The sequence below is a fragment of the Haemaphysalis longicornis genome, unplaced genomic scaffold (genome assembly GCF_048455015.1).
Source record: "Haemaphysalis longicornis isolate Haplotype H1 unplaced genomic scaffold, Haemaphysalis longicornis Haplotype H1 scaffold_8, whole genome shotgun sequence".
Lineage (NCBI taxonomy): Eukaryota > Metazoa > Arthropoda > Arachnida > Ixodida > Ixodidae > Haemaphysalis > Haemaphysalis longicornis.
Genome location: NW_027526445.1, coordinates 129,089,459 through 129,117,320, shown reverse-complemented (window position 1 = coordinate 129,117,320; position 27,862 = coordinate 129,089,459). Strand labels below are relative to the sequence as shown.

The following is a 27,862-nucleotide window of genomic DNA, read 5'->3' as shown; positions in this document are numbered from 1 at the left end:
AAACATACATCAGCCCAACCAGCAATGAAAGGGAGATCGAGAGAGAGAGAGAGAAAGAGTATTTCATTGACAGGTATACAAAGTAAGGAGGAGTTGTAGGGAGCGTTGCGAGATTCAGAGGCCTCGGTCCAGGCTTCTGCTGACGGTTTTCTAAATGAAATCAATCAGGTCGCGTTGCTCCTCTTCTCTTCTAGGTGAGGTCAGCCACTCTCTAGTGTATTGTTTTCTCATTTGGAGGATGACAGTAGCGACGCCTAGGGAGAGGAAACGAGCAGCCCATACTACACAAAAGACCCGGGTAGCGGAGGTCATATATGACCTTAATTAAGATGGAAGAAGCAGACTTGGGGCTGGGCATGTAACGCGAAGAACTCACAACCGATGGGCCCCATCAGGGTAACAGATTCGCTACCGAGAGATGCGACCACACGTAGGAGAGGAACACTAACTGGATGAATGGATGACTTAATGAAGAGAATTTGGGGGGCTGATGATGATAGTTGTAATGGTGGTGGTGGAAGCCAAGAATGGATAGGTAGGTAGAAAACGTTTATTTGAGCCGCTGAAGTGGGAGTAGTTCCAATTAGACCGGGAGTTCATGAAATGACCAGAAAGCCTTCTTTTCTGGTTACCGGGAGCTGCTGGACGTCCAGATGACCGCTGGTCACCAGGCTCTTCCATAGCTCAAGGTGGGAAGAGGGGATCGGAGAGATGGAAGGTTGGAGAAACACGGTAGAGGGCTTCGTCTTGCAGTAGACACAAACGGAGCCACAACGACGACGACGATGATGGTGACGTTTATTTCTTTTTTAGCTGCAGTCTACAATCTTCAAACCTTTATTTCTCTGGTCATCCACTGCTAATCAACGGCCGCTCGATGGAAACAAGGTCCGGCCCGCCGAATCGCGCGTCCGCAATGGGCGAGTGCGTGAGTGCTGAGTTTCCAGTTGCGGCCGCTACTTTCGGCGGGGGCGCCCCACATCGGTGACGGCTAGAGTTCCTGTATATAGCTCCCGCAGGGAGCTAAGAGTTGCGCGACCCTTTTCCACGCGCCGCCGTGATTGCGACACTCCGGTTATCCATGCCGCGCAGAGAAGCCCCCACTACGGCTGCGCCGCAGCCACCGACGCGGGCGGTACCGCGCCCCGCCCAGGAATCCAGCGTAGCCGCCGTAAGGCGCCGCCGACCGAAGCGCCCCCACCGCGCGTCGGCCGCCGTCGGAAGCGTGGCGGCGAGGCTCCTTCACTCGCGACGGGCGGCTTTCCCGCAGCAATCCGGATAACAAAGATGGCGGCCGGTCGCGCAACTCTTAGCTCCCTGCGGGAGCTATATACAGGAACTCTAGTGACGGCTAGAGTTCCTGTATATAGCTCCCGCAGGGAGCTAAGAGTTGCGCGACCGACCGCCATCTTTGTTATCCGGATTGCTGCGGGAAAGCCGCCCGTCGCGAGTGAAGGAACCTCGCCGCTACGCTTCCGAAGGCGGCCGACGCGCGGTGGGGGCGCTTCGGTCGGCGGCGCCTTACGGCGGCAACGCTGGATTCCTGCGATGTCGCTCACGCTTCTGCGGCTGCTGTTCCTGGGCGGGGCGTGGTGCCGCCCGCGTCGGCGGCTGCGGAGCAGCCGTAGTGGGGGCTTCTCTGCGCGGCATGGATAACAGGACTGTCGCAATCACGGCGGCGCGTGGAAAAGGGTCGCGCAACTCTTAGCTCCCTGCGGGAGCTATATACAGGAACTCTAGTGACGGCTAGAGCTCTTGTATGTCGCGTAGCGCAAGAGTTGCGTGTCTGATTGCCACATGCCGCGGGTTCCAGTTAGACAGGAAAGCTCGCTTTCAGTGCTGCGCACAAGACCCCGCATGCAGTAAGTGTTGCTCAACTGAGCATCGGCGGTTGCGAAGCGGCGGCAGCGGCGACCGCTCAGCTGATATAAGCAGCCGACTATCGTGCGCCAGTCGTGCGCCATTATCGTGCGGCCCGGCGGCAGCTCGTACATGCGAGACGGGTGGCTTTCCCGCATGACCTGGAACACAAGATGGCGGATGGACGCGCAACTCTTCTCCCCTAGGGGAGCTATATACAGGAACTCTTGTGACGGCTCACCCGTCTCCCGCTTCGGAGCGCCTTCGGAGTTGCCGGGATCACCGCGCATGAGAGCGCCTTCAACGAAAGTCCTGTCTCGCGTATATATGGATAGTAATACTATTACCAGTGACCGGAAAGATGGCTGTGCAATCTCTAAAAACGTGATCTCGTGGAATGCCGGCAGTAAAGGGTAATCGTGGTCTAAGACGGCCGCGATGATGCCACACGGTGTTTGGGAAAACGGCTTTGCAGCCAGTTGCAATGCGAATTTGTTTTAAAAATTCTTTTAGGTGTATGCTCTGAAATGAAACTACGGCTGCTGACATTTATTACGCTAAATAATTTGAAGCTATCCTTAAGTACAATTTAAGAACAGACGCATTTTGAGCTTGACCAACGTAGTTTGAGCTGCCTATGGCTCAAGCTGTCTCGCCATGCAAGTTAATATACGGCTCAGAAATACAAATATTATGGCTCAACAATTGTATTTACAACAAAACAACGTTGCCTTGTGGCACTACGTTCCGGACGGGGTGGAAAATCAGAGCGGGGTGGAAAACCAGGCACCGTGTTTTGTTTAGAGTGACGACGAGAGGCTTGCGTGGTTCGACGTTGAAGTTGAAGATATGAAACAAAAACCAGGGCTGGGACAGAGTGTCCAACCAAAAATACATATGAAGCAATCGTCATGACAATAAAACGACGGTCACTATAGTATGCATACATTCTCGGTAAAGTCATTCGAGTGTAAAATTTCCACATAGTATTTCCTTTGCTCACATATACATTTACATCCCCCCAACACACAAACACACAAATGAAATAGCGAAGTTAAAGAAGTTAACCCGCCGCGGTGGCTCAGTGGCTATGGCGTTGTGCTGCTGATCCCAAGGACGCGGGTTCGATTCCCGGCCGCGGCGGCCTCTTTCTGATGGAGGCGAAAAGCGAAAACGCTTGTGTTCAAGATTTCGGCGCACGCGGTTAAAGGTCATCAGATGGTCAAAATTAAACCGGAGCCCTCCACTACGGCGCGCATCCTCGCCTGTGGAGCTTCGGTGCGTTAAACGTCACGACCAATCGAAATACATAACTTGCTGTTCGTCATAAACATTTATTTATGAATTTTTAAATTAATGAGACTTCTCAACCGAGATACGACGGAGTTAGCCTTCAGTGGCTTTCGGTATTTAATGGCCGAAAAAAACGTGTTGACCACAGAGCAACAGTGTTCCTAAGAAAACTACTGAGGTCACTGCTTGAAACTGGACTGGTGATGTCCCCAAAACGCCTTTCCGACCAGCTCTCTTGTCAAGTGAGGTTTTTCCTCCTCTTCTTTCTCCTCCCCTGCCTCCTCCTATGCTACCCCACAATGTTCTACTGCTTGTAAGTTCCACTGGAAAACCCCCTGGCGAAGAGCTTTATAACTGTGCTACACGGAAACTTTTATTTGACGGTTGAATACTTTTTTACAAGTGCGCTCGGTACAAAGACAATGCGCCACACAATAAACAATCCGTTCGAATGCCTCCGGAAGGGGTTTAAAGAGACATTACAGTTTCGAAAAATATGCCAAGCATAAAGGCGCTTTTAAATGTTGCCCGTTAATAATTTGCAGCAGTTGAACGACAATGAAATATATTGCTTCTTAGTTTTTGGTAATCAATCGAAGAAATTATAAAAAAATCCGAGGGGCTATTAGAGAAAAAAAACGCGAATAGAGGAAGAAGAGGGAAAATGCGGTCGCAGTTGTAAAACGCGTTGTAAAAAGTTGACCGTACGTCACAGAATTTAACATTTTTCTGATGTTTACATCTCGCGAGTAACAAAGAGGCTGCGGTCTTCCCTGTTCGTTTTTTGATGATCATGCAGTGTGTGAAATATCAACAGAAGAACGGTTCAACACTAGTGCTAATCAAAACACCACCATGACGCGCCAAACATCACATGTACAATCCTTTAAAAATGCTGAAGAAATTATCCGCCTCGAGCAGGACGTTTTCAATACGCCGCATGCTGCTAAGTCGCGCTGCAAGGAAAGGAAATGAAGCTCTCTGACCGATATCACTTAAAAGCTGACTCTGTGACTATACTTTGGAAATGTCGATCATTTTGCAACGCTCTCGAGTCACCGCATAATTATAAAAAAGTACGATGTAATCAATTACGGCCGTTCGTCTGCGCGGGTAGCGCTTCGAAGCAGCTTCCGCGGTCGGCCGCGGTTCTTTCACCGATGACCAGCGCCACGGCTCACGCTGTGGCAGAAAAGGAAACTAGCGCCGTCACCGGCGGGGAGGCGCATTTGGCTGGCCGGACCCTGTTTCCATCGAGCGGCCGTGGCTAACCCATCTTAACATTTCAATATCTATCTTTCCCTCAAAAAAAACTACATTGTTTCCTTCGGTAAATCATCCATTTCCTGGCCAATCCTCCTAGGATCCATCTGTTTGGTACCACCACCACCATGTAGCTCTTAGGTAATGGCGATTCACGCGCGGGATTGGTCGCCACCGTGTTTCTGTACTTCAACCCGCTGTTTTATTTTACAGAACCAGCTTGTACTCGCTCAAAGGACTGCGGCACGACGCCAAGTCAGTAACTTCCACCGCACTCCCCAAGGAAGAATATTCGTTACACCGCAGACTATAAACCAATACCTTTCTTCACCCAGCTCGCCTGCGTAGTATTTTTCCAAGTCAATACTCTGCTGAATGCCAATACTGTTCACAACCCGGAACTTTACCTGATACTATAATACAGTGTCAGCACAATCCCAAAATTCCTCCTCTCCGATCTCCCCTTCCCACCCCTGAGCTGCGGGTGAACCTGGTGACCAACGGCCATCTGGACGTCCAGCAACTACTGACATCCAGAGCGAAGGCTTTCTGCTCACCTCATAGATTCCCGGACTAGGGAACCACTCCTACTTCAGCGGCTCAAATAAACGTTTTCTACCTATCTACCTACCTACCGGCGACTAGTCACGTGACACGATATGACTCGTCAGAGAAAGAGGAAGGCAAGGAAAACCACTCGCTACCGCGAGCGCACTGGTCTCGTGACGTATACCGTGGCAACAGTGCACGATCGAAGCGCGTCCTCTCGCTCCTCGTGTAGTTGGACTCTGCGGGTAAGATGTACGCGCGAACGGCTCCGTCGCAGCAGGCGCTGGTGAGCGACGGGAGGCAAGGCGACGCGGATTGCCCGCAGGACGAGGAGAGCTCGCCGTCGCCCCTCGACACGCTGCGTGGCGACCACAAGCGCACAGTGATGGTCTTCTGCATGGCCGCCACCGTGCTGGCGCTGCAGGTGAGCGTCCGCTTCACCTGCACCCACGCCCGTGCACGTGCGCCAAGCACCGCTGAACCCTGAGCGGCGTGGAAGCGATGTCGTGCTTGTTTTTGGCTTATAGAGTGCATCCCAGGTTAGCGCTGATATGAGAGATACGGGAAGTCAGAGGGGTGAGTCTTAGAACGAGAATGCGGGGCGGACGTCGTGTAATGCTGAGGAGAAGACGAATGGTCATGTGATGTGTGGATAAGTGGTGAGTTTATGTTGCAAGAGCAGCAGGATTGTTACCGAGGTAAGGTACGATTCACAAAGGTATACGATACGCCTTTATCGTTGGAGACTCAAACGTTAGTGTGCCTTCTAAGGCCCGTGGGGGAGGTGGGGGGGCAGCAGCCCTCGCGGTGACTACCCGTTTGATAGTCAGGTCGTAGCTGCCGAGCGCCTCAGCCCAGTGCCCATTGTCTGGTAAATGGGTGTAGGGGTTGTGGGGGCAGTTACAAAGGAGATGTTCGAGCGTTTCCACTGCTCCTCTGGCAGGGAAGGGGGGAGTGTAGTTGGAAGGTGCAGGCGGTAGCGACAAGGGATGGTGTGGGTTTTCACCTGTCGTCATAGGACAGCGAGAATCAAACACAAAACTCCGGCAGCGGAGTGTGCCCTTTGTGCACTGCCTTAGCTTTGAAGGAGTCGTTGCGAGGGTACTCACTTCTTGAAACTTTTCACGAAACACGTTTAATAATAAGTCTAATAAATTTAATTTTTCTGGTAGCAATTTTGCCTTTACAAGTTCCCAAAACTTCTGTCTAGTTTTCTCTTTCGCAAGATTAAGACGTTCATTCATCATATAGGTCCGCGAACTACAAGTACGTCAACCTCTTCCGTGAGCCCATTGTCGCCAGGGAAGGTTTCGGTGCAAACGCTGGCCACTAGGCCGACAGGTGGCTGAGGCAATTCAAGGATAACACCACGCGCTCACGCGGAAATTCCTACCCCGCATCGTCTCCTACTGAGCCCTTGCCGGTCTACACCGTTATTAAATGCAGAGCATTTCAGTAACTCACGATGTCACCCGCGTTGACGTCCGTAGGCGTCCGTAGTCGTAGTCCGCACCCCTCCCCCTACACTATATAAAAAAAATACTATCCGGCGTCTGGTTTCGATCCCTCGACCCTGCGGGCGGAACACAATGTACATGGTGCTCTACCCACTGCGCCACAAAGCCGACACAGAATGGGAGGCTATGAACGCGCCTTATATCCTTGACTCATTCAAATTACTGCTGACGAGCGCTCTCTCGTCAGCAGTTGCCACAAGTGCAACAACATTAACGTAACGCAAACTACTTAACGTCGTGCGCCCCCGGAAATGCTCTGCATTTGATCGCGCCCCTCGCGAGGGGGATGTTTCACTGCGTCGCCATGCGAACAGTTTGCCATTATAGTTTTATGTCGGGCTCAATGTTTACTCCCGGCGCACGAATTTTTAAGGAAAGCCCAGGAGCGCTCATTTAGTCTGCTGCCAACAAATCCATTCCAACACCCGAATAAATTACACCTAGTATATCCCAATCTGTATCTCCGCTCTGTGTGAGTTTTGTAGCGAACCTGGTACACTCTACCATACGGTGCACACGTGGGACGGCAAAAAGACTTCAATATAGACAGAATTCCTCGCGTCCATCTCATGATCAGTGGGAGAGCGTGCTGCCCAGTTCCATCCTGGACGACATAGCTTCGATTGGTTGAAATGGCCCTTGTAAAGCTGGCACCACGAATGGGGTCCTCAAATGAGGACACCCTCCTGCTAATTAATTGTTAAAAGAAGTATTCTCTCTTTCTCCCTACCACGCGCTTCGGCTGTGCAAATGCATGGTGAGGATAACTCCGCACTCTAAGAAATCGGGGGAGCAGTTGAAGAGTCCAACCGTCATTGTACTCTTGCAAGCGTTGGCGGACTCCCCTCGAAAGCTGCGGGGAGTTGGATTCAATGCTCGCTCCCCATGAGGAGGAGAGCAAAACTGACCGCGTACTCTTCTCGTGCGCGGCGGAGTGCAGCCCCAGTTCTGCTCCCGCACCAGTGAAGAGTAAACCTGCGCATCGTCTCCCATCTCCAGTACGAAGAGTAGAATTGCAATTTCATTCTTGTCCAGTGCGGGAGTAAGCATGGAGATGCACTCCTGCCATCTGCGCACACCAACTCATCAGCGATGTTTTATTTGCATACGAATATATTATATAAAGCGGTTGTGTAAAAAGCGCCCGATTACTTCTGCCGCGCATTCTAAACGTGCAAGAATAGGAATTCGTGTAACGATTGCTCGCAGCGTTCAGTGGCGGCAGGCGGCAAACCGAAGGAACTACTCTACGGACCGCTGCAGACGGTCGCTTTGAAAGAGTTTGATAGACGTACGCTTGTCCCGCGCCTAGTCGAGCTAAAAAAAAAACGGATTGTAAATCTGAGATCGATAGAGAAAAATGGTGTTGCAAGAAGTGAAGTCCGCGCTCTTCTGATAGCTCAAGCTGCAAGCGCAACACGAACCCGACCCAACAACCGTGGCTAGTGTCGCCGAGATAGGCATGTACATACGATAGCTTTTATTAGGTTAAATAAAGGAAATCCGTATACATAACTGGTATTAACAGCAATATGGGGCCTATCTGCAAGATCGGAGTGTGAGGAACAGGCGATACCACTGCGAGGGCATCTAAAATACACCCTCTACGGTGAAAACTATCTCGTCGGCTGACGAGTGACGATAAAAGCGTACACACCGATCGGTTGCTGGAACTCAAGCGCCTTTGTTAAGCAAAGAGAAATGATGACCCCCCCCCCCCGCGGCGGCGCAGGCGTGGATCACGATACGTAACGCGTCATACATCCGGGGGATCAGGTAACGCGAACCGCCCGAGCAAGCGTGAGAACGGTACCTTCAGCGAGCCACGAAGTGCGCGTGTTCTGCAAAAACCTACACAGGCGGTGAACCCGCCAAGGCCGGACGGGCGACTTACAGGCCGCGCCAGACCGTGATACGAACGAAGTGGGCTTTCAAGCAGACGCTTCGTGCAACATGGGAAGTTGGACCTGCCCTTATCGTCATACTTATACGACGCGTGTTGGCTAACTGCTGGCCGCTTGTGCGTCAGCGCGACATCATGCACACGCGAGCAAGTCGTATATTCGTTCATTCGTGCGTGCGTGCGTGCGCGTGCGTGCGTGCGTGGTACTAGTTTTTCTTTCGGACGAACATCACAGCGGCGACAGCGCTGAGGCCGATTTCGGAACTATGCGCACTGTGTAGCGATGCGCGCGCTATGGCCGGACTGTATCCGCGGCCGTCGCAGGCTTCGCGCCTTGAGCTTGGGATCTTTCGCAGCTATTACGACCTTGGATTTATCTACCGGACGAAGAAACGCTGGCGGGAAGTAGAGGTAAGCCATTAGTTAACCTTGTATTCTTGTCTTGTGAATTTAACGAAGCAGAGTTACTCTCGGTACTTCGGTCCGCGGAAGCGGTTAGTCCTAACGTTTTCGTGACTGATTTTGACCGTTGCTTAGTTTTGAAGGGCGGCTTTTGTACCCGTGTGCAAACAGCGTCGATTCTTGCACCGTTTCAATCCCTTTGATTCGTGAAGTGTTGGTATCCTTGCGGAATGTTGTCGCAGGTAGGAAGCATGGTCGCGCGAGTAGTCGCAGCGCTACTCTGTACTCTTATCTCGGCGGCTAGGGTTAGAGTGGCGGCCGTGCAGTAGCTGTGGCTACCTGCGCGGCTCCAAAGTATTGCGTACAATAGGCTGAGTGATAGGAGCGCGTCTAGCGCGTGGTAGTCACTAAATTTACAATAATTTTAGTGACCGCCGCGCGTACAGCAGCAGACTGAAATGCTGTTCAGACAAGTTTTTTTACGTTTTGCTTGAGGGCAGGATGGACGGAAATGGGACTTTTCGGGGCGTACTCACCGCACTGTTAAAGGAGCACTGACACAAAAATTTCATGTTCCACTTTTATTGTTTTTATCGATGCTTAATGGTCTGGCGAACCCGAAACAGCCCTTCAAATACTTCAGCGCGCGATAGTTAATTACATTGAACGGCCTGAAAATCGTTTGGTTCAAATTCCCGCGCTTTCATCCCGAACGGCGCATATGACAGACTCCCGGACAGACGTCACCGCTTTGTGCGGACGTCACCGGCGCCCGCTTGAGAGGGTGTTGCGCCCGCTCGCCGCTCGTGGGGTCGCGCGCGTGAAGGGACGTCACGAGTTTTTGACGAGCGCTGTCGCGTCACTTCTTTTCCGCTCTTGGATTGACGTCACGCTGATGTCCATTTGCTGAGTGCCGCTCCGCGCGCTGCTCCGTCGGCGCGATAAATGAGATCCAATTGAACTACGTTCTTCGCGTCGCAGGCCGCTCATATTTCAGCCAGGGTATTATGTTGAGTGAAGGAAGCGAACTGTGCAATAATATTAACGCCGAAAATTGGTGTCAGTGCTCCTTTAAGGGGTAATTACATGCGTCTAAGGCGATGAGCGACGCGAGAAACCTCACTCAGTGTGTACGGCAAACAGGTATTGTGTGCGACACAGACAAGCGAAAATTTTGTACACAGGCCGCTGACGGCGGCGACAGCGGTAGGCGCAGGGCCGTCGCCGTGGCGGGTTTATTCCCGGACAGAAGCAGCCCACAAGCGAGCGGCAGCAACGACGACGAAGGGCATTGGCAGCAATGCATTACTTTTTTTCGTTTGTCGCTGTCGCCCACGCTGTTTGTTGTACCCATTACATTACTTTTTTCGCGTCGGTTGTCGCCGTCGCTCGAGCGTTCGAGCGTTCTGATCGTTCAATAACGAGCCTATTGGTTCTCATCAAATGTTGCGATCTGCAGCGTGCATGCAACGAAGCGTACTCGAGAATGAAGAAAACAGTAGCTATATGACCCATTAGCAACTTTTCCACGCTAGTCTTGTGAACGTATAATTGGCCCTACGTTGCAGTCGGCTGAGGACAAAATCCAATGCAAATTATTCAGGGATTATAACCTTACAAAAAGAGTTATGTTTCCTTAAATTTTGTGCTATGTTTTTATACCGGGAACGATAGCGGGGTAAACAGTTGAAGCTACGGACACGTAAGCACTAATGGGTTTGGGGCGCAGTGCGTAGGCAGACAGCTGTAGGGCGCGCTGTCTGACATGACATTGGCCAAGTGGTACAATGAGCGTGGTGGCATCCAAGGTCACCACATCCGCATCTAGACTGGTTACTGCGCCAAGCAGTATGGCATTCCAATACGGGTTCAGTGCGTGCTCTCGGCGCAAAAACTATCTATCACCCAATAAACTTCATTTAACATTGTCAAACTCGTTAATATTTTTTTCACTGTAGAACTTATCTTTGCTGCCCCCCTCTTTCTGTCTATGTAGGAACCACGGGAAGACGCTACTTGCCCGAAGATTTTTTTTTTTTTTGAGAGAGAGAGGGAGATACCCGAGGCGTCAGCAGCAGTGGCCGTCGCATTCAAGACACTTCTCCTCACACCCTTGGACATCGTGGATGGGATCCCATTGCTGCTGTCTGTGTTTTGGCCGTTCATTGTGTAATACGCTTCAAAGGCGAAGCGCACCGTCTTGCTTCTGTGGACGTTACTTTGGCTCAAGCACGGTGCCCTGGTCGGTCGCCACCAACATTATGAAGCAGTCAGCTCGAACGTGTTTGTTTTTAATACCAAGTTATGCATTTTTAAATCTTACTAGCGCATCCTCATTTGAGAACCACCCGCCTAAAAAACCCAGTGGGAATGTTTCCTGCGGTTTCCTATTGTACCACCAAAATATATCTGTTGCAAAGTTGCCGTGTCAATGGCTTTGTATCTTTGTGTTGATTGCACCTTGTAATGCGTTAATAGTAATCCACGCTGAATTGTTTTAGTCCCAGATTTTTCTTTCGCAAAATTTATTTGTAAATATTTTTTATGTGTGCTAAATAAGAGCTGGATTTTCCAGTCCATGTGAAGCACTCACTGATGTACTAAGGCCATTTTGTTTTAATACTGTTAACTATTCTCCCACTGCTGTATTTCTACTGACGCTTTTCGTGCTAATGCCAGTACCTTTTTATTTGTGGATGTTAATGTCATTTTTATCGTCATAATTTAATGTTTGTATTTCAGTGTTTTCAAATGCTTTGCTGCATTTTTATTTGTGAATTTTTCTTGGGTGTATCCTAAATAGGCGCTACGTCTCCTGTGTGCATGTGAAGTAGGAACCGTTTTTATGCCGTGATATTTTAATTCCCAATAAATTGCATTTTGTGTTAAATTGCAGAATGAACCGATTGTTGTGGTATTTTGAAAAATAAATTCTGAGCTTGTTTTTTCTTCTTTTCCATGTTTCAAAATAGCTTGTCCTGTTTTGTTTGCTTGTAACTGCCTATAGCACCATCGTGGGGAAGGGGGGGGGGGGGGTCTAGTAGCAGGCGGAGCGAAAGCACGCTGCCTCGCGGGGAATAGCAGAACGCTCTTGAGGCGTAACGAGATGCTTTCCAAGAGAGAGTAGTACACTCTTAGCCAAAATGGGAGAAAATAAGACTAACTGCAGCAATTACGCCTCGCGAGGAACATTTAGTCCCCAAAAGACCAAACGCGCCAAGATTAGGGCCGTGTGCAAAAAGAAGGGACCAAACGTTGGTCCCTCGACGCGAATGGGACCAACGGAAAGACAAACAGCGCCCTTTGCTCCCGCAACTAGGGTGCCTCGATGCGCGCCCGCTCCGCGGAGGGTGGCGCCACTCTTTGAAGGGGTCGCCGCCGCCAAGACCGGTTCACGGGAGGCGCCGCCGCCATTTTCTTGCATCCCGCCCCCGCCGACTCCCGCGCTAGGCGCGCAAAAAGCGGCGCTCTTCACAAAATCTCTTTGCAGAATGCCTGGGTGCTGCGTTCCCGTGTGTTCTAGCAGCGCTACAAATCTCTGGAGCATGTTTAGTTTCCTAGAGACCCAAAAAGGCGGCTTCTGTGGACGGTGAAGATCAAGCAGGACAAGTGGCTGCCGACGAAGCACTCCTGCATATGCAGTACAAGTACCCGGCTTCTCAGCACTGTCAAATCCATTTGGGGCTATTGTAAGCTTGTCTGTGTGGCTGCTTCTTGATACCAGACGCACGGTTTTACATGCTTATGTTGGAGGTTTCATCATGCTTTTGCGGCCTTTTTATATTTTGATTGATGCAAACGGACGTGGCCTCTTAAAGCGGGGGGGGGGGGGGGCGATTTAAAACGTGTGTCGCTTTGCATCTTCAGTCATTTTACTTTGTATCACGAAATAAGGCGCTCATTGTAAAAAGGTGTGCGACCTTTCTCAGTCCCGAAGCGTCACCCCGGCGCATCACGCTTACTTCACCAAAAGCCCATTTTTTGGCAGTGTGAATGATATATCCCAAAGCGTAAAACTGCATGCGAGGCATTATGGTCTTGTTTCTCCGTGTTGTCTCAACTTAAGGTCTGTTATAGATCTTGTTGCGCGTGAAAATTATAATATTTAAGACATTTATTGTCGCTTATCATGCCATAAAAGTAGCGCATGGAGGTGAAAAGAAATGTGTCAATTGCACCTCTATTTTGTGAATCATGTGCGGATGTGAGCCGATACGCGTGGATGCCGGTTTGTTCGATTTGCTTGATTTCACGTAATTTATTCTTATTTCTCGGGAGAAAAAGGCACCTATATTGACAATTTATCGTGCAGGCTCACTTTGAAGGATCCTGTTTTGAACAAAACCGTGCATATGGTTGGAAGGAGCTGAAGCCAAATGCTGTGCCAACGCCTTTCCCAATCAGAGGTCGGCATTTACCATTTCATTCACTGCGTGTTTTCGTATAAGTGCGTACATTACTTAAGAAATCGGTCCAAAGCAGCGAAAGCCACCCGGAGACAGAACGCAGCCTGAGCCCACATCCAACAATGAAGAGGTGAACAACCCCGCTGAAGAACTTCACGCATCATCAGATAGCGGAAATCCTCCCTGAGTCAACTCACAAGAGACGTCATCGGTATCACAAGAGACGGTATCACAAGAGACGTCATCGGAAAACCTCCAACTCAACAGCCCAGGTGTCGAAGCTTTGAATGTCGGAATTCCAAACTCGGCAAATGAAACTCTCACAGCTAGTGAGACACAAAGGGATTGTGCTGAGTTGAAAAAGCAGTTGGCAGACCTGGAAAGAAGGTACACCGTACTTCAAGAACATCACACACATGCTAAGGACGCAATTCAAAACCTCAAAAAGCAAGTTCGAAAACATTCGAGTGTAATCATCATTACTTGTATTATAACTACAGTGAAGTGTGTTTGTATCATTTTGTACATAATGTATTATGTATCAGCAGTGGAGGATGTCGTTCATCACTTTGTAAATAGTATATTTTTGCTTCAAGGTATTAAATGATTATTCCTACATCCGTGTAAGCGTTTATGTTTAGATTGCAGCCCAAGGACGCTGGTTCGATTCTCGGCCGCGGCGGCCGCTTTTCCGATGGAGACGAAAATACAAATCGCCCGTTTGTTCGAGATTTCGGCGCATGTTAAAGATTCCTAGGTGGTCAAAAATTAATCCATAGCCCTCCACTACGGCGCCTCATCGCCTATGTAGCGTAGGCGCTTTAAACCTCACCAATCAATCTCACGTTCAGATTGCACAGTGCATGCATGACACACTTTGCCGCCAGGCAATCCTATATATATAAGTACCGAATAATAGTTTCAGTGGCTGTAAGCGTGCCGGACATTCGCACTTGAATATGCAGCAGTTCCCTTCCTTCGTGTACTCCGCCTACTTTCTGCTATGTTTATATGTAAACGCAACGACAGCAAGTTCACGGCGCCGGAATGACACGACGGCGAGAAGTTTCCCGCCGTGTCACCTATCGTAAAAAAAGAAAGGCATTCACCATACCTTCGCTAATCACCTCAAAATAGAGAATCGTTCACCAAAATGTTACTCTTCTGTTCATCTACCCTAGAAAAAGAATGTATATCAAAAGTAAAGCCAACTCATGCCCACACTGTTAGCGAGACCAGCACTATCGAGGCGCGTCACGCAGCAAACGCGCGCCCCGCGCCTAGCGGATGCAAGAAAATGGCGGTCGCGCTAGCAGACGACGCGGTTGTCCTCACCCTCAGCGGAGCGGGCGCGCATCGAGGCACCCTACCCGCAACTAAGGTCCCTAAAATTACTTTCAGGGACCTTACCCGCAACGTTGCTGTTGCTCCCCCTGGCGGGGGCCCTCCGATTTGTTTCTACTTGTTCGGCGGCCAGCGGGGACGGACGTGCGAAAGGTGAGCTGCGGCGGCGACCGCTTTTCCCCATTCGCCCTTTTTTTGAAGTTCGTGAGCTTGCATCTTAGCGTCAGAGTGCCAGCTATTTTTTAAAACCAGCGCCAGTCGATTCGCTGTGCGTTACTGCCGACGGCGACCTAACTTTTATTTGTGTCGGTCAATATTTACCCAATTTTTTGCTTAACCCTAAAATAGTAAAAATGCAATTTCTTTTTAAACAAGTGGCCCAACCGCATAAATAACCGTCCCAGCAGGAGCAGCGTACAAAAAGGAAGCTAACCGCTAACTTCTTTTCTGTTGAAATTGCAGTTTTAATACATTTATAGCCAGAAATGTCAAAGCGTGGTTAACACGTGGCCGAGAATCTTGAAGGGCTCTAACTTTTTAGGCAAACATATGAACACTAAAATAACAACATGGTGCTGTTAGGACACAAGAATTACTCGCAGACATATTAAATTTTAAATGAAAACGTGATATTTTAAGCAGGAAAATTACAAGAAGTCTGGCACAACGCCGGAACTGCAACGGGCGCGTACACTCTGAGGCTGAGTAGGGCAAAAATAGTTGCACCCTCGTAACCGCAACTACGTCCAGAATAAAACTAGACAAAAGCGGTTAAAATTTGATGTAAATTGGCTGAGTAAGGCATTTTTTTCCATAATTTGCGGAACCCGAACTTGTAATCTGCCGGACCACAGCAGAACGGCAAAATGAAGTCTTCCTCGAAGGCGCGGTCTGACCGCCGTAATAAAAATCCTCTAACAAAATCGTAGAATCTTTATGTATCTCACGGCAAGTTTTTTTTTTTTTTTTTTTTTTTTTTTTGAGAATACAGTGTCATCTAATGGCCCCTTTTCCAGTACCGGCCCTCCTTGTGGCCGCCACAGCGAACCTAACTGGCAGTAACGCGCCCCCCCCCCCAAAATTGTTCTGCTTTCGGGGAACTCGTTCACGAAACATTCTCGTCCTGCAGTCCTTCCCGCACCCACCCGTCACCCGTGCCTTTCACATGAATTTCACAGTAGCAGGCGCACGCTCGCGTGACTCATCTAACGTGGCCGAAAGCTTCCTTCACTTTTTTTCATTTTCGTTGCTCCCTCACTGGTAGTCAAGCGCTCGCAGCGTGGTCAGCCTCAAACATTTTTGCCCCTTTTCTTTGAAAGCCTTTTTTTGTGTGCACGTACGAATTCACTGTGAACTGTCCGCAAAGAGGAAATAAAAACGTGCAGCCATAGCCACTCCCCATGCAGAAAGCTGAGAGGACGCCGTTTTGTTTGTTTCGCCCGAGGCTATTTCTTAAACATTGTTAAATTTACTAAACATTGAGAAAATTTGGCTCTTAATACATTTTCGAAATAAAAACGCATTCTTCGACACCGACATCACAGCCAGAAATCAATAATGACCTTGTTCTATACAAACCCGCACCATCAGCGCAGGAAAGCAGGTTTTCTTCCAATAAATAAATATTCCTTCCTGTTTTCTTTTTATTTTTGATTGCAGTCAAACCATTTTGATTTAAAGCTGGTGCTGACAGGAAGCGTCTTTTTCCCTACATGTCTTGTGAAAGAGAGGGAAGAGGCCCTTGTTTCGTGCTACGTAAGCCTCTGAGAATGATAGCGAACCTGCAAGCGAGAAATGAGCAATCTTTCTATTTTCTGTTGCCCTTATACAGTGGTTCAATGCGTTGAGTGAGGGAGCATGAGTCCCCAGGTTCTATTGCTGGTTTGAGTGGCGTCTTTTCTGCTGGAGTCGGAAAAACAACAATGTCTGAGTTTCGCTTGTTAACTACCGTGGCCATGGTCTTAATCCGTAGTCTTATACTCAGTGCAATTCACAGGCCACATTTGGCTGCACTACATAAAGCGTTGATTTTGCTTCTTTTTGCTTTTTGAGGTACTTTTTACGGATGCTTGTTAGGGCTGCTGGAAACTGCGTTTTTCTCAATTTTGCGTCCTACCATGAATAACACTTGTTTTGTTGCCCTATTTATTTCCTGCAGGAGCGTGACGACATACGCCCATTGCCGACAGCGTCACGGAGGATGGCTGTCTCCTCTCAACGGACAAGTACCTCAAGACAAGTGGAGCACGCTTGCGCCAAGGACAGCAGCCATGTATGCCCGGAATAGCCCAATACTGGGCGCATCGCCTCAATAAGGTGTGCCGTACAGGCCTTCGAAATAGAGACTCCAACGTCAAGAGTAGAGTACGGTATACTTTTGTTGTGTATGTTGCTCACACAGTGTTGCAATAAAAAGCTTGAAAGTAACATTTTCTTTGTCGTGAGTACTTTGTCGTGAACAAGTGGCCAAGAAATACTGCTTCTCGTCTCTTGTGTTTACTCCTGTCTTCTGAATTGTCGGTCTAATGGAACGACAGTCACTCATGGAGTACTTGCACGAGCCAGCACATCGTCTTTTAGTATGCGCGGTTAATCCAGAGGGGAGCATTTGCAGGGATGAACATTTAGTCTTGAAAGCATCAATTGGTCTAGGGAGAGTAATGGGAAAGATTAACGATTGATACTCAGAGGACCAACGGTTGGTCTCCAGTCGACTAACAGGGGTGAGTAACAGTTGATCTGCAAGGGAACAACAGTTAGTCTTTATGGCGGACCAACAGTTGAACCATCAAGGGACTAAGTGTAGAGGGACTAACAGTTGGTACCCTTGCCGTTAGTCCCAAAAAGGACTAATTCTAGTGGCAACGCAGTTAGTCCCCAAAAGGACTAACGCCGATGCCCCGTTAGTCCTTTTTGGCTAAGAGTGTAGTACCCGTCTGCAGTATCCGGGAACGCCGCCAATAGAGCTTATTTACGCCTAAAGGGAGTGACGGAACGCTGCCTTGGAGATGGCATTGCAATTCTCACACAGGGTTCAAGTACTCCGCTTCGAAAGCAGCAAGTAAATCCCACGGGGAGTGTCTCGCCTCTCGTTCGGCCGCCACGCGCTACTCCTCGGAAGAGTCGCCCAATGCTTCCAAAGGGAGTGAAATATGGGACAAAAGTTTTTACTCCTAGACAGAGTGCCCAGCACTCCTCGAGTTCTTAGAGTGCGGAATCTTCCGGCATGCATCCTGCTTTAGCACGCACAGACCAATCGAATGCGTGTCTTAGGTGGCGAAATTAAACAAAATGAACGTATTAAATGTACCTTGTTTGCACTGTACGACAGCTTTCCGATGTCGCCTGGTGTCTGGTGACGATGTCAAGGTGTCTGGTTGCCCGTGCAGACACCTTGACATCGTCAGTCACAGCATAGCCAGCAGATACACAGCATAGCCAGCAGATACACTGCCTATATTTCGTTTACAGGTGACCCTGATCCTGTCGTTATTCCGCCCGGCCAGGATGGACTCGGGGGGCGTTATCTTCCCCGGGGGGCTGGTTGAGGTGAGTGGCGAGAAATGTGGAAACTCTCTCGCAATAGGCAGGTTTATTAAAGGGACCCTGCAACAGTCTTTGTGCAGTGCGAGTAAACCTACGCGACATTTAGATTACACTGCCAGCAATACCTGAGCCAGATATAACACCTGCACGTGAAGCGGTAAGCGCGCGAATCGCTATGAAAGACTCGGAAAAGCCAACCTCGCTCTCTTCAATTCTCTTCATTATGCACCCCAGGCATGGCCTCAACGATGTCATTTCGCGGTTTATTTCTTGCATTTCCTGCGTCGTCGGCGCTGTGTACCAATCTCTTCTATGCCTGAACCTGCACGCATAGTTATCGTGTTTTTTTTTTTTTTTTTTGAGTGTGTGTGTGTGTGTTTTGAGTGCACGGGGAGTTTGAGTGAGGGACTTAATACTTCCATTTCAGCGAGTCCACTCGACAACAAACGTTTGTTGCTTCAAAAACGCCCTACCAGTCTGAGTGCGCGCTTGCAAGCAGGCAGCCATGCTTGCTTATTGGGGCATCAGACTGGAAATAAGACTCCCTCCACGTTGCGGTAAAACGAGATAACTTCCAAGGCATGTGATGTATCGAAAGCCGCCGAGGAGAACGCCGCGAGCCGCCCCCCTCTCCGGGAGGTGGTGTTGGTGAAAAACATTTATTAAGACTATGTACAAGTGAGAGATACGGGCGGCCTTAAAGGAGCCATGAAGAGAAAACACAAGTTTGGTTCATTCGAAAGATTGCCTCGTTAGAACCATAACGACACCACTTATAACGCAAACTTCGCTCAAATAAGCTACATAATTAGGAAAAACGGGAATGGTCATGCGACCCACCAGCTCATTTCCCGCAACAGAACCTATGCCGTCACACGGGCTAAGCTCTGCGATTGGCGGAGGCTGGCAGAAGCAAACGCATGTTAGGCAGGGCTTACAGTTTGCATAGCGAGCTAAATGCCCGTGAAACATACTGCACATTCTTTTTATGACAAAGAACGGTGGAGTAAACGGTTGAAGGTCAGAACGAATTCGCAAGCGTGTGCGCCAATGCGTACGAAACTAGCGCGCCGGCCGAGCTCGACATCTCGCCGTCGCGCAGACGAATTTTCGGGTTCGAGGCTCTTCGGGGCCAACGAACCGTTCCAGCACGCACAGCCGCGATTTTGCTTCGTATCGTAATCCCTTCGCAGGAGGTTGTCCGTCATATCGCCAACCAGCAAAGGTAAAAATAGAAACGAGGGGAGTAAGGAACAGCAAGAAGCGACGAGATAGTGCCAGTCGTCGCGTAAGTTTCGAATGGTGTTGGCTTGCTGCTGTCGTTACGAGCTCGTTTCCAGTTTACAACCACTGAAAACTTCAGTTTGTTCAGTTACGGCAGGGACCCTTACGTTAGCTCACTCCTGGGACCTGCTGGCGCTCGTCGCCGACTTCGTCAAATCGCTCTGACCTTGGGGAAAAAAATGCCGTAAACACCGCGCATTGACGCTCGTATCTTTCTGGTCGAAGCAGAGAGCTCGCGCGAACGGCTTTCCATACACGACACCGGCCAACTGGCATAAGTGATACTGCTACTGAAATTGAACTATTATTAACCGTAATCAAAACACGGCACATACGTACCAGTCTATATTCGTCCGTCGCGACGGGGCTGACGAGGCAGCGGTGCCGACGGCTGGGCGTTCGTCTGTTGGCTATCGCGGAATGGTCGCTTTCCCGTCCACCGCGTATCCCACAACTCTTGCCGCTCGTGCACTTAGAAGCATTGAGCGTTTTTGTGGTGTGAGGTTGTTAAATGCAAGCCCGAGCTCCTCGGCGAGAGTTTTGTTCTCCGGATCAGGCGATTCCATGACTAGGGCTGCGGGTGCACTAGGTTTTACTAGTATTTCTAAAATGGCCGCCGTCTCGATCGACTCCCGCGTGTGGGTGCTATATGGAGTCGACATACTAAGTATCTGTTTCATGGACCGGCTCTATGACGCCATTGTACACGTCACGGAATGTTCAATTTTAGCGGGAGATTTAAAATTTTGGCTTAAATTGCCTTATTTCTCAGTGAATAATGCATCATTTGCTTCCGGGAAAGCGCTTGGGGTACTATGAAACACCTAATCTTTCGAATAAAACAAACTTTTGTTTTCTCTTCATGGCTCCTTTAAGGGCCGAAGAGAGCGCGCAGCTTTCGTGGCGTTGTCCGCGGTCGAGTTGAGAGGGAACAATTACGCGCGATATCTCATCGCGCGTTGTTTCGGTGATAGCGAACTGATTTTCATTGTTCTTAAGCGAAGAGATCGCTGGGACAATAGACTTTACCCCAAAATACATTTCGAGTAGTAGATGGTAAGTGTTGCAGGGTCCCCTTGAGGCGAAAGCTTTCCTTAGTGCACGGCCTCCGCGATAGGCTGCCGGCGGCGCTCCGCCGGCAGCCGATCGCGGAGGCCGTGCTTAGTTAGACCGATGACGTCCTAGCTGTCAAGAAACCAATGCACTTCCCTACAGACCGGCTGGTCATAGACCGAATAGCTCCGAAAAGATCTCTGTATGACACACGGCGCGGGCGTTAAACCGGGAATCCATTGTGCCAAAACAGTTTCCTGAAAATCGAGAAAATGAAAGGGTTCTAGATAAGAGAGCACACGCGTCGATTATGAATAAGGAGCACAATAGTATACAGTAATCTCATAAACCACGTATCAGCATAGATCGTTCGCATATGCGTTTGCTTAGTGCGCGGAAAATCCTCACATGTGTTCATTCTTCGTTTGCGATTTGGCCCTTTGAACGTTTAATGATCAATCGATTGGACGCACTTTCCTTGGATTGGACGAAGCGTTCGCGCTTCTCTCATTTTCTGTAGCAAAGGGAATAAACTTTTTATATGAATACCGATTTTTACGCACCAAAAAAGTACATCTCGCTTTTGATGCGCGCTTTACCACAGGGCCTGAGCTCGGCCCACCGCCTGTGGTCAAAATCAAATAATCAAATCAGGCTGGTTCATTTGGTAAAATGGAATTACGCATAGAAGATAGGCAAGAAATGTTGGGTCAGTAATCGAAGCTAGGGGACAGACACCCTTATGCGAATACGTCAGCGGCGACAATTTAGTTGTAATGCGAATGTATTGCTACAAAAAAATGGACGCCATCCCGCCCTGCGAAAGTGGATGCCCAGCGCAGCTCTTGTAAACCACTGCACATGCTGATTGGGGAGGGTATGAAATGTTCCTCGTTGTTTCGGCGGGCTTGTCGCTTGTTCTCGGCTTCTCTGGTAGTATAATGCTAGGTCCTGACGCATGCGCGCGGCGTCTTGGCCGAGAACTGCTGGGTCCTGCCTAGCCTGACGCATGCCCAAGCCCTCGAATGACGTCAACCCCCTCCCCTTTTGAAAGCAGCCGCAAACCTAATCTTTACCAGAACCCTTGGGGGGGACCCTATTGTTCACCGGCACCTTATCATCCATCATGCGGTTTCGTAGCCAGTGGTTTTTTCTTTGCACGAGTCATCATCATCATCAGCCTATCTACGCCCACTGCAAGGCGAAGGCCTCTCCCATATAACTCCAATTATCCGGGTCCTGTGCTAACTGTGGCCAATTAATTCCCGCAAACTTCTCGATCTCATCTGCCCATCTAGCTTCCTGCCGCCCCCTGCCACGCTTGCCTTCTGTAGGGATCCACTCTGTTACCCTTAATGACCTACGGTTATTTTGCCTTCGCATTACATACCCTGCCTACGTCCATTTCTTTTCCTTAGTTTCTACTAATACGTCCTTAACACGCGTTTGTTCCCTGACCCACTCCGCTCTGTTCTTGTCCCTTAAAGTTACACCTATCTTCCGTTACATTGCTCGCTGAGTCGTCCCCAATTTAAGTTTAAAGGAGCCATGAAGAGAAAACACAAGTTTGGTTCATTCAAAAGATTGCCTTGTTAGAATCATACTGACACCACTTTTAGCGTAAACTTCGGTCAAATAAGCTACATAAGTATGAAAAAAGGAAATGGCCATGCGACCCACCAGCTCATTTCCCGCAACAGAACCTATGATGTCACATGAGCTCAGCTCTGCGATTGGCGGAGGCCGGCAGAAGCAGACGCAAATTAGGTAGAGCTTACAAACTAGACGAACGAGCGATTTGCGCGTAAATTTAGGGCGCATTCTTTACAAAGGAATAAGAATGATGGGACAAACAGTGGAAGTTACGAAAGCACATGAAAACATAGAAGTACTGATGCGTACTGCTGTTCGTACTGCGCACAGCATGCTTGATTTAGCTGCACAGCACTACGGGGCTTGGGGTTGTCTCAGACGACACTGCAGCCGATTGACGCAAGCAACGGTGTCTTACGTGACCACATTTGTCGAGCGAGCACTGTTTCAGGGAACGAATATTTTCTCCCAGAACAAAAATAAGCCACGTTTAAATACGGGCAAAAACAAACCAAACGCTTGCCATGGTATGGTGGCGCCATCTAGGTTCGGGAAACGTAAAGAAACGCGGGAACAAACCAACACCGCTATACATGGTGGAGACAACCTTTCAACGGTCCCGTGCCGCCGCGATTGGGCCAACGTGCTCATTGCGTTGTTCTTTTCGTTTCCCACGAGACCTAGCAACGCGAAACAGACAATATGATTCAAAATTCTTTAGTAAACCGCTTTGCAGCGATAATTTTAGAGCGGTTTTGACACAATGACTTGCTTCGGCGGCGAGTGAGCGACCCAAAATTGCGGCACTAGCGTATACTTGTCTCGACCCTGTACGGCGGATGCGTGAATGAAGGTATTCTAGGCTGCAGAGCGGTCGGTTCCTGTGATGTCATTGCAGACCCAGAACACCCAGAACACAAACGATTTAGCGGGAAAATCAAAATTTTAACCTAAATTGTTTAATTTCTCAGTGAATAAAGCATCGTTTGTATCCGGACAAGCGCTGGGGGCACTATAAAACACGAAATCTTTCGAATAAAACCAACTTGCATTTTCTCTTCATGGCTCCTTTAACCCTTTTAGTGAGTCTCCAAGTTTCTGCCCCGTAGCTGAGTACCGGTAAGATGCAGCTGTTGTACACTTTCCTCTTCGTGGACAATGACAGGCTGCCATTCATTATCTGAGAATTCCTACCGAATGCACTCCACCCCATTCTCATCCTTCTAATTATCTCTGCCTCATGGTTGGGATCTGGGGTCACAACTTGGCCTAAGTAGATATATTCCCTTACCACTTCCACTGCCTCGCCACCTATCTCAAACCGCTGTGCTCTCCCGAGGTTATTGAGCACTACTTTAATTTTCTGCATATTAATTTTCAGGCCTACGATTGTATACTCTGCTTGTCCAGGGCGGCAATCATGCTTTGCAATTCGTCCCCCGAGTTACTTAGCAAGGCAACGTCATCAGCAAATATGAGGTTACTCAGCTGGGTATTCTCCATTAACCCTTACTCCCACCTGTTCCCAATCCAATGTTCTGAATACTTCTTGTAAACATGCTGTGAATAACATTGGAGAGATGGTGTCGCCTTGTCTGACGTCCTTCCTTATAGGTATTTTACTGCTCTTCTTATGGAGGATGATGGTAGCTGTGGACCCATTGTAGATATTCTCTAGTATTTTTACATAATGCTCATCTACCCCCTGGTTACGCAAGGTCTGAATGACTGCTGAGGTTTCGACCGAGTCAAATGCTTTCTCATAATCTCTGAAGGCTATATATAGTGGTTGAGTATACTCCGCGCATTTCTCTATCACCTGATTGATGGTGGGAATATGGTCCATTGTTGAATAGCCTTTACCAAACCCCGCTTGTTCATTAGGTTTGCACCAGCACTGAGCTGTGTATATATGATATGCCTGGTTAGTCTGACGCTTACGCTCGGCGTCTTAGACGAGAACTGCCGTGTCCTGCCTGAGTTTTTTGTTGACGACATGCAATTTTCCGCCCAATGAGAGGCTAACAGCTTCGCTGCAAGTTACTGTTAGGCCAGTAACGTTTCCCCTGTAAGGATGCCGCTTGATTTCATTCTAGGCAAATGACAGAGTGTAAAGCTCATTTCAGTAAAACTGGCACAAGCGCTTTCACGTGCGGCCGTTTACAGCGCAGCCACTTCGAACCACGTATAACCCCATGACGCGGACTGAGGTGCTATTTCGGTTCTACAGAAATTTTATGGACAGTTTAGGTAGACCAAGGTGTGATGGGTCGCAAAACAGCACCCAGGTTGTAAAAGTTTAATACAGGATAAAAAGCGTGAAAAAATGTGCCGGGTTGGCAGGGAAGCCCAAGATATTTGAAGCGACGTTAATGTCGAAGGAAAATGATGTCGTAAAGTTTCCGTAAGGGAAGGAAAGTGTTACGGGAGGGAAGTGGAAATGGGAAGATCTTGTCGGGCAACCTTTAATGTACAGTTCTCTCCGTGTTGTTCAGTCGCACGGAACCCTTAGCCTGTGTCCGTACCCCACCACCACCCCCTAACCAATTTTCACCGGAGTGCATGCACCCGCGTGCCACCACTGTTCAGTGCTAACTTTCTTTGCTCTATTCTGCCCACTCAAAATTTTTGCCCCTTCTGCAGGTCTACCTCAAATGGTTACAAACCTTCGTGGCGTAGACGGCTTCATTTTGCCCCGAATCGACTCGGAGGTGACAAGACGTGTTACGTGCACCCCCGCGGTGGGTCAGTGGCTAAGGCGTTGCGCTGCTGAGCACAAGGACGTGGGTTCGATTCCCGGTCGTGGCGGCCGCTTTTCTGATGGAAGCGAAAAGCAAAAACGCCAGTGTGTACGAGATTTCGGCGCACGTCAAAGATCCCCTGCAGGTGGTCAAAATTAATCCGGAGCCCTTCCACTACGGCGCGCCTCATCGCCTGCATTGCGTCGGCGCGTTAAACCCTAAAAAAATCAATCGATGGTGTCGTTTACGTGACGTACATAGGTGCAATAACTACAGCATTTGATATTTACATCTGCCCAGTTTAACGCGAAGAAATGGGATCAGACTATGACGACGCGGCTGCGTGGAGGCAATCGAAGATTAGACCTTTGAGCTGGCCGTAAGAGAAGGTCGCGCGCGGAAGTCGCTATTTATAAAGCCATTCAAGATCACGTGGCACATCTCGGAAAGGAAACGACTGTCCCGGTGCTTTTTTTTTTTTTTTTTTGCGCACTCACCATCGAATTTGTCGGCTGTCGGAAAAGTCGTGTAGACCCAAGGAAGGGGCTTGGAGCGAAGAAGAAGACTGGAGGGAGCAGGCGAAAAACGCTGGGCCCCCACGGGGCACCTGCGTCTTCTGCGCCCTGCACCCCCCCCTCCCCCCCTCCCCCCAAAAAAATCAAAGTAAGATTAACTTACCACGCTTTCCAAACGCGCCGTGGCGGCCAGTCCACTGCACCAGGTCCAATCTCTACCTATATGGCGGCCTTGAAGAAAATGCTGGTTGCTGGATCTGAATGCGAAAGCATTATGACAATAACAATTGGTTAATTTATGCATTCGAGTATGGGGTTTAACGCGCCACGCTGCACGGGCGATGAGGCGTGCCGTAGTGGAGAGCTCCGGATTAATTTCGACCCCCTGCACTGAATCTTTAAGATGCGCCGAAATCTGTAGGGACCCGGGCAGATGGGTCGCCCCCGCCTTGCCATGCGCGTGCATTGGTTTCGGCGGGGTGCGGCCCTTTTCGCCGTGCCCGGGCGCGCAGGCGCAGTCGGGTTCCATTACGCCTTGCACATACGGAACGTACGAAACACACGTTATGCTAAAACTCTCTATTATGTGCTCGAGCCACTCATGCAGCCCTGAGCACTTGCTTCGAACGTGTCCTCGTCGAAGGCCTTTATTCAGCTCCAGAACAACTGACCCATAGTGGCGTTGGGGAAGCGTGCTCGTGTTTTACTGGAGTACGTGGCTTAGATTCCCGTCCGGAGCCAAAATTACCGTATTCAAGTTTCTACTGTGTTACTTTGCTTTATACTATTTGCTACGTCGCCTATTTTCTTTGGTGCACCTCGATTACGCCGCATTTTCTATCTTCCGAGTCATACTATGAGTTTCGCATTAACGGCTTCGAGATCCTTCGTCACGTTCCTGCGTTCAGGGCCATGTCTGAAATTGTTTTCGGGTCAAGCGCAGTTTGTGGGGATGAACGTTTTAGGAGAGAAGCAGCGAACGGTACCGCTCGCCTTTTTTCTGCCTTAAATTAAGACGTCGAAATTCAGTTAAGAGTGTTTGTTTTTTTGTGTTGCTGTGCGTACCAATAATTAGCAAACACACACACTCGTATGGCCCGTAATACCCGCGAATGTCGCCCCTGGTAATATTAAAAGAACAAAAATAAAATGCCCCACAGTTCGCATATTTTTTAAGTGACTGTTTACATTGTTCCTAAAATAATGTCTTCCCAGCTTCCATCTGTGCGTAGCAGGGAAGGTTACTTTAAAGATTGTTCGGTGTGTATAGCAGTCAAGCTTAATGTTTGTAAAGGTGGCTTTCTCACGTTGCTGCCACATTGCAAGCCAACTTGCCGTAACTTTGGTGCATTTAAAGTAGGTTTTTTTTTTTTTTAACATCACGTTTGTGCAGTGCAGTACACCTGCTCTTGTGTAAAGCTCTTGTGTAAAAGTAAGGACGCCCCACACACACAACAGAAGAGACAAAAAACAAAGGAGATGCACTGCCTGGAATTTAAAAGAGCGATGCAAAAGCGGAGCAAACAAAAAGATAAGTGGGTGCGTTATGATTGGAAAATGGAGCGCGACTTGGACAACGACACAAAGAAAGAACGACGGGACAAGCGCCCAATTTGAACTAACATTTATTGAAACATCGTCTCGTATTTATACATGTGTCACAAGGAGCATGCGCACTGGAATACCCTTTATTAATTAATTTATTAAATGGAAAGTACCAAACAGATGATGGACACAATCAAAGTGACGTTTCCAAAAATAAATTTTTCCTCGCGCTGTCTCGAGCGGCGCCAAGCACGACAGAATAAACTACACTCGCGAGTTCGTTCGGCTGGTTTGTCCATTGCGGTTCCGCTCAACTCCGTTTGGTCGCTTGAAAAAAAGCACAAAGAATACGTTTTGGATACTACGCATTTATATGACAATTATCCAATATGGTGCTTTGGTCATTTCTTTTTTAGTAACCGCGAGCTCTTTTGCTCGGTTGTGTGCAAGGTGTCGATACATTGGGGGAATTAGGAGCCGAAAAAGTTGACTGATACACCTGCGGCTCCAGAACATCCGATATGAAGCAATTGCTTAGGGGGGCGTCGGCTCCGCGTTTGAAACATGGTGAAGCGCACGAAATCTGTACGAGATAGAAACAAAACAGTAAACATAATAATCAATGAATGGAGGAAACAACGGCTGTATGCCTGTCTACTTCAGAGCTATATATACGCTGAACGTCAAGCAAAGGCGCTCTCAAAAAGACCGCAAAATAACTAGACTACGCCATTGTACGTGATGCATACTTTTAGCTCAGGTCAAGCAGGATACGTCGAGTTCAAAATCCATGCGGGAAACATTCATCGGGCTTAACGGAATAAATAGTCAACCTGTAACGCGTTCCAAACACACATCGCCTATTCGACAATATTGGCGAGTACATGTTCGAGTAGGCGGGTAATGAATGTTCATTTAATATAAGGCACTTGACACCCTCCGAAACTGTTCCTAGTGCACGAAGTTACTACTTAAACCAAACTCATACCCGTTAATCGCCCATGTGCAGCTCTGGAATGCAGTGACTGAAATGCGGTAGCATTTTTCA

At 48.9% G+C, this 27,862-nt stretch overlaps 1 protein-coding gene across 1 annotated transcript in view; it reads left to right on the top strand.

Annotated features, from left to right (window-relative positions):
• Positions 1 to 5,241: 5,241 nt before the first annotated feature.
• The window catches only part of LOC144149045 (endochitinase-like), a 38,075-nt gene continuing 15,454 nt past the window's right edge, over positions 5,242 to 27,862 (top strand). Inside the window, exons 1-2 of the mRNA XM_077680593.1 lie at positions 5,242 to 5,389; positions 18,009 to 18,086. Of these exons, the coding sequence (XP_077536719.1) occupies positions 5,351 to 5,389; positions 18,009 to 18,086 (117 nt within the window). The 5' untranslated portion in view covers positions 5,242 to 5,350. The remainder of the gene's footprint in view (positions 5,390 to 18,008; positions 18,087 to 27,862) is intronic.